This window comes from Ramularia collo-cygni, assembly GCF_900074925.1.
Source record: "Ramularia collo-cygni strain URUG2 genome assembly, contig: RCC_scaffold01, whole genome shotgun sequence".
Taxonomy (NCBI): Eukaryota; Fungi; Ascomycota; class Dothideomycetes; order Mycosphaerellales; family Mycosphaerellaceae; genus Ramularia; species Ramularia collo-cygni.
The window spans coordinates 2,743,707-2,758,398 of record NW_019716255.1 but is presented as its reverse complement, the minus strand read 5'-3'; the positions used below and the strand labels follow the sequence as shown (position 1 = coordinate 2,758,398).

The window sequence follows — 14,692 nt, the reverse complement described above, 5'->3', positions numbered from 1 at the left end:
AGAGAGCGACGCTGATCCTGTTGTGTCCAATCCGTCGCCTGGACACATTCAAAAGAACCTGCATGTCTAAGCGCTACCAGTATCGCAGAGCAGGAGCCGAATTTACTGTTGAGATGGACAGGAATTATCAGCGAACCTCTCCTCCAGCTTGTAGCAAGAAGTCGAGAGAGCGTTGTTATCCTGCGGCTCCAGTAGAGTGCATCATCAGTCTCGACTTTCGAAGTCAACCATCGCTTTGGAGGTCTGTGAGACGACTGTGGAGATCGTAGATGGCTTGCCGATAGCGTACCGCATTGTTAGGGACTGCAAAGGTGCCGCGATCTCGGGATGTCTTGACAAAGCCTACACGCAAGATGTGGATGCTAAAGGAGGTACAGTATGTTGTCATTGCGGGAGAATTTCATCGCGTTCGCTTCGCCATACGTCAGCTGTTTCCCTGAGGTCGCAGAAGGTCTACCGGACCGATGAGGCTCCGCAGTGACTTCATAAAGGCGACGTGATGGGAGTGAGGTTGAAAAAGAGGGAGGAGGAGGAGAGAGAAGTTAGAGATTGTGGCGACAAAGCTGCCGCCAGATTAAGTTTCCGGCTCCGGGAAACTTGGGAGTTGCACTCCGCCGGCCCCACTTTCAACAACGACCTCTCCTCTCTTCTCTCTTCTTCTCATCGATCTGTCAATGCAGACCCCGCTACTGATCTTCGTATCCAAGCCCAAAACAAGAGGAACGGCTCTACGACGCTGTCGACCGTGGGGATTCTCTCGACGCGGATTGGAGGCCATCTGGCTGACAGTTACCATCCAAGCCTTCCATCAAAGTGCCATTCCAGGTCCCGAATACCTTGTACACATCGCGGGATGTAAGCGCATCCAGCGGCCAGAAAGATTACATGTAGACGCGAGGTGGTTGGTGGTATAATGAGCGAGCTGGGAAACGAAGTGGAAGTGATGTTAATCTCCACCCCTGGGATCTGGCCGAGTGCACGTCGAGACTGGCCGCTTGTTGCCTCACCACCTCGTCTCTACTCAAACGATCGTGGGTGTCTTCAAAGCGTCGTAGAGCGGCATTTTCGACGCCCGCATGATGCTCCATTTGCACTCGTCAAACGATGATGCTACGCTCGAACTGTGCCCTTGGCGGGCAGAGGGCAAATCGTATCAGCATCTTCATAAGAGCGTTTATGAAGTTACTATGGCAGCTCTAGGCAGCAGAATGTCGGGATAGGTCCGTGCTGCACCGCCGCAGGTGACGGTGGAGCGCAAGTCTTGCCAGCAAACACTACATCCTTTTTGGAAGTCGCGCCTCATACACCGACTCATCAACATCAACATCGCCATCCTCGCCGCGTTTCTCACGCGATCTGCTACAGCATCGCCTTGCCAGCGCTCTGTCAGCGCTCTCGAACCTGCCGCGGCCATTGCCATTGCCACTGTCAAAGCGTTGCCACCGCTTTGCCAGCTGCTGTTGTCATTTTCACCAGCCTTTGCGAATCGCCAGACTCTCGGCGTCGCAACACACCAAAGCCACAGCTTTGTGCGCGTCGGCGGGCATTCACTAAACACTCATAGCGCTCTCTGCCCGCGCGTATTTTCTCTCGTCGACGGAAGAGTCCGTACCGATACCGAAGCGGTTCGCCAGCGGCATCTTGCCGGAGAAGAAGATCCCGCGCACCAATCAGACAGCAGGTGACCAGCTATCGAGATAGGGGTATCTCACTGTGCTTCGCTAACAAGACAAGAAGTGAGACCGTCTCTCGGACATCATCCACAGCAATGGTCCTCACACGATCAAAGTCTGGGAAGATACAAGAGTGCGCATGCTGCTGCGAATCGAAGAAGGCCGACGAGTTCGCGCCAAAGCCACCAACAGAAGCTTGTGAGCACGGCGTGACGACATGCCTTGATTGTCTTCGGCACTGGTGGACTGCGAGCATCAACAACCATTACTGGCCTGTGTTCAGCTGCCCAGACTGCTCTGAAAAGCTTGTCGGAAGCAAGGAGTATTTGAACAATAACATGCTCGAAAAAGACAGTGACCGGTACGATTATCTGCACGAGCGCATCAGAAATGGTGCCAATCCAGACTACAAATTCTGCTTGCAGTCAGGCTGCAATTCCGGACAGATTTACCACGAATCAGACCTCCTCGTTTGCAAAAGCTGTAACTCTGCATCTCAAGAGGACTACCAGCAGACAACAGCTGAACGCAGAATGGAGAACGAGCAAAGCGAGGAGTATATCGAGAAGGCGAAAGTGGAGGGAAGGATCGTTGCGTGCCCGAATTGCGCGTGTCCGATCGAGACTTACGGGCGCGCCATGAGGGCGAAATGCACGCGGTGCATTCACAGCTTCTTGTGGGACTGTGGGATTGGTGTGGCGGGATGGGAGATGGATGGCGTGGTGGGAGGTGGCGGAGCGGAGAGCGTTGGCGAGGCGGGCGATTCGCGCATGAAGCGGGTGATGTTCCCCGAGGATGAGGCATCCCACCGCCTTATAAGGCCAATGTCGACTGAGCTCGGACCAGAAGTAGCTGGAAAAGGACCATCACGTGCATGAAGTATAGGTAGACACAAAGTACAGTATATTCACGCATTCTCCTGAGGGACTGACCGCCGATCTACTTCTGTTTCTCTGGGAGTTCAGACATTACTAGGCTCTTCTAGTGGGATCGAGAGGGATAAAAGTTCGTGGATTTGTCGAGACACGTAGACCTTGACCAAAGTAATAACTGAAACTTGTACGGGGAATCGCCCATTTCATCTATACCTCTCTCGAGAAAACCAACTATAGCTTTGATATGCAAGCGGGTTCCAAACGCTCAAACCCTTCCAGATCCGTGGAGACGAGCATTTTCACACGCAGTGCATAATTCGTAAATTCTTCTAGATGAAAGGCGCCCGAAGAGTACTTGAAAGATACCATCCCCTTCGTCATCTGGAACAAGAAGGTGACTAGTGGGTCGACCAAAGACGGCAACATGGAGATCGTCCCTTCTCTCGATGAGGAGCGTAGAGATCAACAGATTCGAAGCAGGCCTGATCCAGAACGAGGACGACCCGATCGTCCTGGAGGTTAATCTAAAGGAGCTAGGGCCATTGGATATTTTCAGGGAATCACATTCTACACGATTTTTTTGATTGCAGATTTTAAGGAGAAGCGTCGACAAGTGTCTCTTATCTCGACGAACCTTTGACACTACTTTGCAGTGCTATTAATCTCCAGCGGTTTGAAATATCTTTGGCGCGTCGAGAGGGGTGATTTTACGCGACGTGGTTACTAGAAGTTTGGATGGACAATCGCCAAAGAGAGTCGAGACTCGAGAGATAGAGTTGATCTCGATTAATTGTGCTACTACTCTGCAATGCTGTTAAAATCTCGACGTGTCAAATCCCTTTGACACATCGAGACCCCTATTTCAGGACAGTGCAACAAGGAATATCACATGTATCACTCAACAACGGAATAAAGAGATATAACTGAATGAACTAACATCTCAAAGGAACTTCCCAACCATCTCCATCGCCGAGTCCATAATCCCCAATACCCAAATATCCATCACTTACAAGTCCCAGAAACAAGAAAAAACATATAGAAACCTCATCAAACCCCCCCCCAGCAAAAATCCCCAAATGCATCATTTCGGCCATCCCACCTTGTCGACCTCAAAACCCACCACTTCGATACATGACTCCACAGTGGCGGCGAATCAGCAGTCCAAAAAATTCCAGAATTCGAAAAGCGATCAGATCTCGCGAGAAGATCAACAGAGAAGCGCTAATGAGATTGAAATAGATGAGATGCTCAAAGATCTTGAGGAGCTTCAAATGGTTGCTGCCTCTACTACTACTGTCTCGCCGGCACTGCGACTATCGGGTCCTTTGCCTGAAGTTGATTATTCGACGAAGCCGGGTCTGCCTTGTGAAGGAAAGCCGATGCGTTCGAAAGTGGTCAGTTCAAGCACTGTGAAAAAGACGCCGCGTGCGAAGGTTTCTGCCAGCGCGGCTTGGAGTCAGCTTGGGTCGCCTAATTATTACTTTGTTGGTGAGGACCGAGTTGTTCAGAGGTGAGAGGGGAGATGGAGTTTAGCATAGCAGGTAATTGGTCGTTTTGTATTTTCGTAAAACATTCATTTCACATCAGAAAGCAACGTCTAGTCTTCCCATCCAAACGCCTTCCTCGGTGTCGAGAATTTTCCATGGTAAAAGTATCATAAAGATCTCCCGAATGTCAAACTCCATGCCATGATAGAAGGTTTATCGTCAATACATCACACTCCGCACCTCCTCGCACTCGTTTCCATCGATTGCCTAGTCGTCGTGTCTCGATTTCACGATTTCACGATCTCCGGATACAGCATGTCCCACGCCGCGCGGATGTGTCGTCCAGAGCCACGGACGAAAGGCATGTACAACCGCGCATCAAGCTCGTCTGGGACGATGTCGTCGGCATCATAGTCCACGTTGTCTGGTTCTCGGGCGAGAAGCAGGCCCTCCTCAATACTGAGCTTTTTGACAGCGGAGTTACCATCACCATACTCTTCCAGCGCTTCTAGAAAAGCGCCATCTAGCCCATCTCCCCGGCCTTGCATGTCATCGCCTGTCCGATCGTATGCTTCCTGCTCCCGGGGTCCTTCCGGAGCATTTAAAGGTGGCGAATCGACAATTGCCGAAACCGCAAACGTGAAGTTGAGTGCGACGCGTAACACTCGAAGAGGTACTCGATCAAGCAGGTCTGCTCGCGCAATTCGGGCCACGTGGAAATAGCGCCTCAACAGCTTTTCAGACCACTCCTCATGAGCGATCTTTTCGTCTCCAATGAAGTCGTCAGACGAATTAGCTAGACCCATCGCATAGTGCAGGCTGAACATGGCATGCATGTCTTCTTTTGAGGCACTGTCGATTTTTTGCTTGCCGTGTACGACCTCGACCGTGGCCACGCTGAGCAGCGCGTCCTGCATGGTATACCATGGGATAAGTATTTTTTCATGGATGGGATCCCTCATCATGAGCGCAACGACTTCCTTGTGTTGCTTGCCCTGATGATAGGCTTCGTACTTCAACTCACTCTCATCACCCAGTTCCTCCCACTGGGGACGCCGAATCTCTGAGTATACTTCGCGTTCATCTTCACCTCTAAAATGCAGTTTGTAGCTCTGAGTGTGAACTGATAGCATCTCAGTGAAATCCTCAAGCAGCCGAGGATGATTGGAAGGTCCCAACTTGTGCATTTGAAAGCCCTTGGGCAACGTCATTCTTTTGCCCACCCAAGTCTGCGAGAAGGATACGAAACTGAAGATACTCTGATAGGGCGGAAAGTATCCACGACACCAGTGGTCAGATAACTGCTGTAGCAGTCCCACCCAGAGTCTGAAAGAAGTATGGGCTCCCCACGCCGCGAGATTACTAAACATTCCACCGACCATGCTCTCTTGTAGCAGGATCCCGACTTCACGGAGAGCGTCATAGCCTTCAGGTGTGTTGATGACCTCTGGCCACATCCGTAGGATCTTCTGATGCGTAAACCGAATGCCATCAAACTGCCCGTGGAGCCTGTATTTTCCAATGTCGGTGCAGGTAACTGGCCCAAGACCACAATCGGCAGCGAATTGACGGACCGTAGTGTGGCGTGAAGGAGGCCCAGTTGGTGTCAGACCATCGCTCCAGATAGTAAATGTCTTGAGTCGCGGCAATGTTCCGAGCCTCCGAGAGAAGATAATGAACGTAGCCGCCAAAGCCAGGCTGGCTGTTGCAGGACACGATCTCGATGTTGCGAATGAGACTGCGTGGATAGCCAAGGGTAAGAAGAAGATGAAATTCCTCCCAGGTGGCCGAGATGATGGTTGTGTTGTAGAACGACTCGATCGACTCATTGTGGATCAATTTGCTGACCGCAAAGATGTTGGTCGAGACGCGCTTCTCGCCAGCCTGAAGTAGATATCTACAGGAGTGTGAGGGAAAGAGTCGATGCCTAGAGGAGTCTGAGCGAGGCACAAGTGATGATTTCTGCCTGTGCTCGCCGAGAGTGGCTCTTCGGGCAGGCTCAATTCGCCGCGCGCGGGCGCCTGAAAATATGTACTCGTAGATGCGAATCCGGACTTCCGACGAGAGCTTGTCGGTCAGATAGCAGACAGGAGCAGTCAGCGGAGTTGCTGATGATGCGCCATTCATCGTGACAGGCTGCGCGCCGGCGGCAGTGGGGTCCGCGGACGCTGTGGCTGGTGGCATGCTGGTGGATGATGGAGTCGGGCCCATTGTGGGTGGGTATTGCAAAGTCGAGCGCAGTTTGGCAGATCGAAGTGGGAAGTGAAAAGACAAGCGCGGTTCGGCAGACCGAAGTGGAAAGTGCAATTGGTGGACGTCTGACTTTGGAACCGAGAAATCGAACAGCGCGGATTGGCCGTTCGTCATTGCGGGAGCTAGTGTTAGCGCGCTTTCACATGCAGATTTTCACAGGTCATGCTGAGGCACTACACTATATTGTCCATAACGCAATCAGTTGCCACTTATGTCGAAATTCATCTTGATGAAGAAGAGCTATCAAAGCAGAGGGTAACATTTTTCTCAATGCCTGCAACGTCGCGAATGCCGAAAGCCTTCCAAAGCGTCTCGTCACATTGAAGATTGCTAAGCCTCCCGAAGCTTTCAGCGCTGACGCGTTGGTAGCGAATAAATTCTCGGAAAACTACGGCGAAGGCGGATCTTTGGGTATGAGAGACAAAGCCAAATGCAGAGAGCCACTTTACGACTCGCCTGGCAGGATACGATCAACGTACAGATCCCGGACTAAGGAATTGCCAGGCTTATTCTTCGCAGGATACTGGGGTATTGCAACCTTGCCAATCGAAAGGTTGCTGGTACCTGGTATACGGAATGTTTTTGTGACGCGACTGGCTGCACCCGATATGTCATCTGCAACTTTGTAGAATGATGGACTATGCATGGCTCGGCCGTCATCAAGATAGTTGGAAGATATGAACTGAGTGGTGGAAGTTTTCTGTCCGTTGGAATCATTTCTATCTACGTTCGCTTTCAGTCACTAGCTGCCAGCCTGATTCACGAGACGACCAGCTTTTTGATTGTAAACCATTCCAAAAAGTCGTTCCTGATCACAATCTGCACAGTTGTGTTCTTCACTGTGAGTATCCTACCTGGCTCGCTGTCTTCCTCAGATCTGTCAACTTGAAGTTTCTCCGCCGAGGTAAGCCGTTTAACAACAGCCTTGGGTAGGGATTTTACTCATAGAGAGGTGTCTGTTACCTCCAAACACAAAGATCATGTCGAGAAAGCAGTCGTGAGATGAGCGGAAGGAGAGCTTGAGACCCCCGCTCTGTCGAGATATCTTCATATTGACAGCTCTGCTTCTTCTTGCCCGTATTCGCTCATTCGCTTCCTTTACCATCCTCTACTTCCTCCTTTATCTCTCGCTTTTTCCCCACAGAGTCTTGAATGAGCCGTTCGAGTGCTTTCATCCTGCTATAGTGTGCACCGTCGTCGCCTTCTCCACCAAGTTCAGCCCAGACTGGACGCCAAAGGTAGGCTCGCTGCTCATTAAGATCGTGGCGGCTGTAGGCATGAAGTTTCGTKGGCGCTTGCGACGGCATCGGGCTCTTGCGCATTTTCCGCACGACACTCATCACACTCGGACTCGTCGGCGTCTATTATCTCTTCATCAGACGGCGCTTCACTGTCTTCTCCAATATCGAAAGCGTTGCGTCCAGAAGCAGGTCGAATGCGCTGCGCCAGTCTGCCTGTACCGCACACGAACTGGTAGATGACGATTCCGACCTCGGCAGAGAGCTTGTCTGTGAAGCAACAGGCACGCGATCCAGACATTGTAGGGTATGATATTGCAGTGAGCCGAGGATGGGTAACGACTCGTTGCGCGGGCGCGGAGGTGGGATTTGGAGAGTCGAGGGCAGCCGGCGCGAAGGCGGTGAGAGGTGAAGCACTCTTTTTAACCACGGGCCGGAGGCGTTGATTCTGATTTTAGGATCGGGACAATACGGAAGATGAAAGAACCAACGAGTCGTGGAGGAAGCAACCGTAATTGTTGAAGTAACGAGATTTGGATGTAATGATGATCCATGCCGAAGCTAGCACTAGCGCGATGTCACATGCAAGTTTCAAATCAGGCACGCCACGTTGCGGTAGAGTGACGAATGTGATAATCGGTCACTTTAGACATTTGCTAGTATCATGGTCGACAAGATTGACAACCAAGGACAACTCGAAATTTTGTATTTATTGCTACGGTTCCGCCAAGAAGTGCCCCTGATGTCTGTCACAGCCGCGGTTCTGTCCCGGCTTTTTCCGGTAGGAAGTGAGCTGGAAACGATATCATCTACCTCGAAGATACAAGGCCTGCTGCTCGAATACATGTCTTCGATCTTGTACGAATAACATGCGCGTAAGAACCATTACCGCGGCGCGTGAAGAACTGGTCACCAACGGTACTGGGCAGAGTTTCTCGTACGTGTGGCATAGACATCACCTCGCTAGCATAAATCAAAAGAAATTTAATCACGAAATTCACGAGACGAAGTGGAACAAACGTACGGCGAAGCCAAAATGTTTTTTTTTTATCTGTCTAATAAAGCCACCCAACGCCCCTGGACTCAGCGTCTAATCTGCTATGGGGTGAATGATATCGCATCGACAGCGAACTAATCAAAACCCATTCATGCGATCCTGAAAATTCGCAAAGATTGCGTCCCGAAGCAAAGCTTTCCTCCTTCGAACCTTGGAGCTGGACATTTCAGGACTCCGAGGTCCTCTTGATGGTACCCGTGGCCGTATCTTGTATTYGTCCACAGCCGTAGTGCTGAGAACTACTGCAGTCTCCTGGACGACCTCATGAACGGGCTCGGCTTGCGTAGCCTGTGGGGTGTGTTGAATGTACTGTTGCTCCTTGGGTTTCGGAGATTCAGCGAGTCGGAGCTCTGGCTTCCTGCTCTTTCCTTTGACTCTGTCGAGAAGGTCGAAGAATCCTCGTCTAGAAGTCTTCTTCGCTGCGGCTTCCTGGATCGCAATGCGCTCTGCTTCTTCTGCGAGCTTGATGGCCGCAGCCGCTTCCTCCTCCTTCTTTCGGAGTTCTGCAGCTGCGAGAGCTTGTGCTCTCTTCTCCTTCCTTTTTGCCGCCTTCTCCTTCGCAATCCTGTCGTTCATAGCGTTGATAGCATTCATTTCCTCGTTCACGTTGTCAGTGTAGACTTGATGTAGCTTCCTGGTACCAGCAACGATCTCGTTCTCGAATGCTGTTACCTTGGAGACAAAGGCTCTGCAGTGATTGATCTTCTTCGCCACTTCGGCCAGGGTATCATCATTCCACGAGGACCAACGTATCAAGGTCTTGACCGCCTTGACAAGTTCTCTTGCTTCGAGGTATGGCTTGAAGAAAGGATGTTCCTTCCAGGCTCGTTTCTCGATACCGTACTGCTGATGCGTCAGATTACAGATCCTCTTGTTGGACAGAGCCACACGGGTGTCCAAAGGGATGTTGTGATAGACTTTACCGAGCTGCATGAAGACCCTACGAAAGGATCTTAAGTTCTTCTGGATGGAAGAGAGGGCGAAGGTGATGCGTTCCTCCCATTCTGGTTGAAGGATATGGTAGCAATCAAAGTTCGCGCAATGGGTAGGAACCGAGRGATGGCAGGACATCAACTTAGTCTGAAGATCTGATTCTGCCCGAGAGGGCTCGGAGAACTCTTCGAAGACTCCATCAAAGTTCGAGATGGATGTTGAGGGGATTAGGGCGAAGTGCAAGCAGGTGTATGTCACCAGAGTGTAGTCGTTAGACATTTTCAACGACACTGAGAGGATGATCCCTCTTCGTTGAATAGTTGCTTGGCTGCTTGAGAGTGTTTGGGTGGTTTGGGCTTCAACGTATCGCGAGAGATTTCGAAACGTACCAGACGTTTGTGATGAAGTTGGAGGAGGAAAGGAATGGGAAATGGATCGGAGGAGAAAACTCTGAATAAGTACTCACATTGCCATTGTCTACACCACACAAAGGAAGCAGTTGTATACACTCATTGTCTTTATTCATTATCAGGCGGACAAAGCTTTGTCTTCCAGCTAGTACCTGGAAATCCGGCGGCCATTCAGGGTATCTATGCGCGCGACTAGTGGGTGCCTCCCGTCCTTGACGTCACACCACCTACGCAGTACTTGTACGTACTCATCACTTGCGTTAAAATCAATACTCGGATCAGATCGTGTGACTTCGTGAGTCGTCTGGACTCGGGACGCTGGGTAAATATCATACTCTTGAAACTTTGGTCGCATGACAACACAAGGATGTACTGATCTTTAGAAGATAGAGCTCTGCAGGTCAGATGGAAGGGCAGCCCACCAGAGTACGCAGTTGGCGCTCCATGAATTTGCATGTGACAGTGCGCTAAGACTAGCTGCTTCACTAGCTCCCGAGCGGGCCGCATTGCCCTCCCCAATCTTCCAAACCCCAACTCTTCCAACCATCACATCAACAATCTCTACGACCGCACGATCGGTGTCACCAACAAAACGATGAGCGCCACCGCGCAACCCGCCATTGCCGCTGCTGCGACAGCAGCAGCGCCAGCGATTGACAAACGTGTCTACTACTTTACCGACAGACTTTCCGCTGAACTGCGCATATGCATCTACGAGCATGTTTTCGGCCCCGCAGCGCGCGCACAGCGTATCTGGGTCAAAAAGCCCTCAAAGAGTCCAGACCAGCTTCGCGCGGAAGACGAGCGTGACATTGTAACTCTCTCCGGAAGCATCCCACCTGCAGAGCTCCAAATGATCGATACAAACATCTTCGCCGTGAATCGACTGATCCATAACGAGTCCATTGAGGCATTCTACGACAACAAGATCATCTCGGCTAGCTTTGTGGAACTCGGCAGATTGTTCAACCTTGGGTACCCTCCTCCGCTTTTCCGAGATGTTGAGATCAAGTCCTGCCATCTCCCATTCCCCAGCGGCAGCGTTCGTAGTCTCCTACAGAAGACTAGCGTACTGTCGCGCCTCCGATCCCTCACCATCCGAAGCGACTATCTCGCGCGCACACGCCCTGAGTCCGAGCACACCACAGTGCGTCAATTCGTCGAGAGCAATGGACTCGGCAATGTCATCTGCACAGACATCGGCAAATTCACCCTCACCGGGAGGTTCAGCAACAGCAGCACATTCGGCGACATCACATTCATCAACAACAAAATCCTGCAAATGTGGCCGCGTGTCGCGCAGACCCCTGATGATTTCAATGTGCACAAGGAAGTCTGGGATCAGATGAAAGATTGCGAGGCCGTTACTTCAGCATCAAACCTCCTGACCTGGGCGACGCACCGATCCTTACGGTTGTGGATTGGCATGATTCAGCGCTGCGCCCTAATCGCCCCCGGTGGATCAATGGAAGACATCCCAATCGATGAGGCAGTCGAGCTGGTACAATTCTGCGAATCTGTGGTTGGAACTATGGTTATTCCTATAGGGATTCCAATACACAAGCTGGGCCCAACAGACCATCCAGAGATTCTGGAAGAAGTCACTGAGATGGTGGCGGAGAATATCCAGACGTACAGGGTCGATGGTCCAGAAGGAACGCGGTATCGAGAGCCTCGGTGGGTGGAGCTTGGATGTGAATGTGAGTTGTCGCGACAGAGCAGGTATCAGATCCAGCGGAAAAAGTCAGACCAAGAGTAGTGGGACATGGAGGATCCCATCGATGGGCACCGCTGGGAGTACGATATCATGCACACGGAGTGACGGAGCTGCTCAGTGTGCTTGTTCGTCTGGACTGATATCGGAAGGTTCGAGACTAGTTGGCAATGGTTCGGCCTGGATTGAGGTGGTTTCTGGCGGAATCTTTTCGCTACCGGTCAGTGATACCTCGGGCGAAAGGCACGTTAATGGCGTTACGTTACGGCGTTTGGGAAGTTGTCTTGTTTTGAGATCCAATGGAACATAATATAAAGGAATGAACATCAGMACTGCTTTCCAATTCTAGTATCTCACCCCTGAACTCGTACTCAAATGGTGAACTACCGTCGTCGTTCGCAGCGAGGATTACAATCACATTTGCCGAGTCTCGCCTGACAAAGACCCTTTGTTTCGATCTAAGCGGAAGTCATACCCACAGAGCAGGCCTTGGGAACAAAAAGACGTAGAATGACCCAAAACGGCCATGTCTCGAGAGATCATCCGCCATGTCGCAATTAACAAAGACAATGCCTTATACCTATCCTATACCAGATTCCTACATTCTGCTCCCCTCCACCGACATCGTTACCCTCTCACCAGCATAAACTTACCAAATAAATACAAAACATCATGTCCTTATCCCCACTATCCGAAGGAGAAATCCAAGAAGAGTCCCCGATCTTCCCACGAAGACAAGGTTCCCCTCCCGCATCAACAAGAACGCCATCAACCAAACCCTTATCCCCCACCACCACATCCCGTCAATTCCACACCGAAGTCAAAAACAAACTGCAAAAAGCTCTGACAGAATACAAACTCCTCTTCGCGCGCTGGAAACGCCAACCGCAATCCGAAACAGACGAATTCGATATCCCCGAATGGTCCGCCAATGACATGGATAAGAATAACATCCTCCGCTGGGAATTCAATTTCAGCACTATAGAACGTACCGTCTGGCATCCCTTGTTCATGATCATGCAGACGGAATTGGAGGAGGCGCGGGAAGAGATTGCGAACGGGAAGATAGGGTTCGCGAATATTACGTTGGGGACTGTGGATGAGTTGTTGGATAGGAGTTTGGCGCGTAATAAAGCGTTGAGGGCAAGATTGGCGAAGATAGAGAATCCGAGGTCTCCTACGCCGGAGAAGGAGTTTGTTGGGGCGATTATTGATTTGGAGGAGTTTGCGGATTTCGAAGGGCCTAGTGCGAAGCGTGGGAGGGGCGGGAGGGGTGGGGGGAATGCGAGGGGGGGGATTACGAGGGGAGGGAATACGAGGGGAGGGAATACGAGGGGAGGGAATACGAGGGGAGGAAACATAAGAGAAGATGGAGATCTGCTCAGAGGGAGGGGAGGGAGAGATCGTTCCAGAGCTCCTAGAGGCAGGGATTCGTCGAGAGGGCCGGGTGGTAGAGAGCCGTCGCGGCCAGCTGATGATCGGAGACGTCCTTATCAAAGTGGACGGCCGGATCAGAGGAGACGGAGAAGTGAAGATGGAAGGCTGTATTATTGAGAAGACGCTGCGGGAAGGTTCTGTGGGCACTGAGTATAGATCGTATGGTAATATAGGTGCGCTTTGTACAGTTTCTGAATGTTGATGGATTTGGATGCGGCATAAAATTTGCTTTGTCTTGCAGCAGTATACTGTTCGTCATGGCGGTGTCTCGATTTGGCGGTGATGAGTCTACTGAATAGTGTGTAGCAATACCAAGAAGAGATGATGAATGGTAGAAGAAGAGGTGAAGTGGGAAGTGTGGAGCAGCAACAACTGCGTTAGCTTGCCGACGTGCACGGACTGTTTATGCGCCTGAGTACCTTTGAGTAGAACATGTCACCTGCTATCTATCTTGTGTACCTGATCATCGTCGTCACAACACATCCGACGCCGCCCCAACCCCATCCGCCAACATCACGCGGATCCTGTAATCCCTCCGACCCGAAGCAAGCAGTCCACAGTCGAGAATCCACCTCACCGCCCACCCGCCCTCTTCCCCACTTCCACTTCCACCCTACGACATCGACCTCGGTCTTGTACATTGTCGCCGCATACTCGAGCAGCAGTAATAAATACCTCACCGCCCTACAACCGCCGTCATGTCGTCGCGCAAGAAGATCCTGCTCAAGGTTATTATCCTGGGAGATAGCGGAGTCGGCAAGACCAGCTTAATGAACCAATATGTACGACTACCACCCACCGTCCCTCTCCCTCATCACCCGCTAACCCTCTCCTTCCTTCTAGGTCAACAAAAAATTCAGCGCCTCGTACAAAGCCACCATCGGCGCCGACTTCCTCACAAAAGAAGTCCTCGTCGACGACCGTCTCGTCACAATGCAACTCTGGGACACGGCCGGGCAAGAACGCTTCCAATCCCTCGGCGTAGCCTTTTACCGCGGAGCCGACTGCTGCGTCTTGGTGTACGACGTCAACAACTCCAAATCCTTCGACACGTTGGATTCCTGGAGAGATGAATTCCTAATCCAGGCGAGTCCGATGGACCCGGAGAGTTTCCCGTTTGTGGTGCTGGGGAACAAGGTGGATGTGGAGGAGAGCAAGAGAATGATCAGTTCGAAGCGGGCAATGGCATTTTGTCAGGCAAAGGGCGGGATACCGTATTTTGAGACGAGTGCGAAGGAGGCCGTGAATGTTGAGCAGGYGTTTGAGGGTGAGTCCAGTCTTCTGGCATGCTGCTTGATGATGGGAGGTCTGGATTGCTAACATATGGGGATAGTCATCGCGCGGAATGCCCTCGCGCAAGAGGAGAGCCAGGACTTTGATCCGGATTTCCCTCCTACGATTCCCATCAACATTGGAGAGAATGAGCAGGGCTGCTCTTGCTAGACCGTGGACCACGAAATGGCTTGGTAATGGGAAAACGTGAATGGATGCATTCGATGGCGTCTGGAGCGTGGTTGTGGCCCTTTTGATTGGCTTGCTTGCAGGGAGGAATACCAGATTTACATCAGTGAAGTCAACCAGACTGTGTACAGGCGCTCCGTACGCTGGAGGCGTT

The 14,692-nt window shown here is 51.4% G+C and overlaps 5 protein-coding genes; 3 read left to right on the top strand and 2 right to left on the bottom strand.

Moving 5' to 3' along the window:
• Nucleotides 1-1,768: 1,768 nt before the first annotated feature.
• On the top strand, nt 1,769-2,551 carry RCC_00930 (uncharacterized protein; the record flags this gene model as incomplete). Its single annotated transcript, XM_023766146.1, has 1 exon — nt 1,769-2,551. One exon carries the CDS (start codon nt 1,769-1,771, stop codon nt 2,549-2,551), a length of 783 nt encoding a protein of 260 aa, XP_023621914.1.
• Nucleotides 2,552-4,322: 1,771 nt separating this feature from the next.
• RCC_00929 (uncharacterized protein) lies at nt 4,323-6,246 on the bottom strand (the record flags this gene model as incomplete). XM_023766145.1 has 2 exons in its annotated part: nt 4,323-5,544; nt 5,648-6,246. The coding sequence occupies 2 exons, from the start codon at nt 6,244-6,246 to the stop codon at nt 4,323-4,325; spliced, it is 1,821 nt and encodes a 606-aa protein (XP_023621913.1).
• A 2,415-nt stretch (nt 6,247-8,661) lies between these two features.
• RCC_00928 (uncharacterized protein) lies at nt 8,662-9,795 on the bottom strand (the record flags this gene model as incomplete). Its single annotated transcript, XM_023766144.1, has 1 exon — nt 8,662-9,795. One exon carries the CDS (start codon nt 9,793-9,795, stop codon nt 8,662-8,664), a length of 1,134 nt encoding a protein of 377 aa, XP_023621912.1.
• Nucleotides 9,796-10,521: 726 nt separating this feature from the next.
• Nucleotides 10,522-11,685, top strand: RCC_00927 (uncharacterized protein; the record flags this gene model as incomplete). The annotated part of the gene is made up of 1 exon (XM_023766143.1): nt 10,522-11,685. The coding sequence occupies one exon, from the start codon at nt 10,522-10,524 to the stop codon at nt 11,683-11,685; it is 1,164 nt and encodes a 387-aa protein (XP_023621911.1).
• Nucleotides 11,686-13,775: 2,090 nt separating this feature from the next.
• On the top strand, nt 13,776-14,520 carry RCC_00926 (GTPase Rab7; the record flags this gene model as incomplete). XM_023766142.1 has 3 exons in its annotated part: nt 13,776-13,859; nt 13,921-14,344; nt 14,411-14,520. The coding sequence occupies 3 exons, from the start codon at nt 13,776-13,778 to the stop codon at nt 14,518-14,520; spliced, it is 618 nt and encodes a 205-aa protein (XP_023621910.1).
• Between the last annotated feature and the right edge of the window lie 172 nt (nt 14,521-14,692).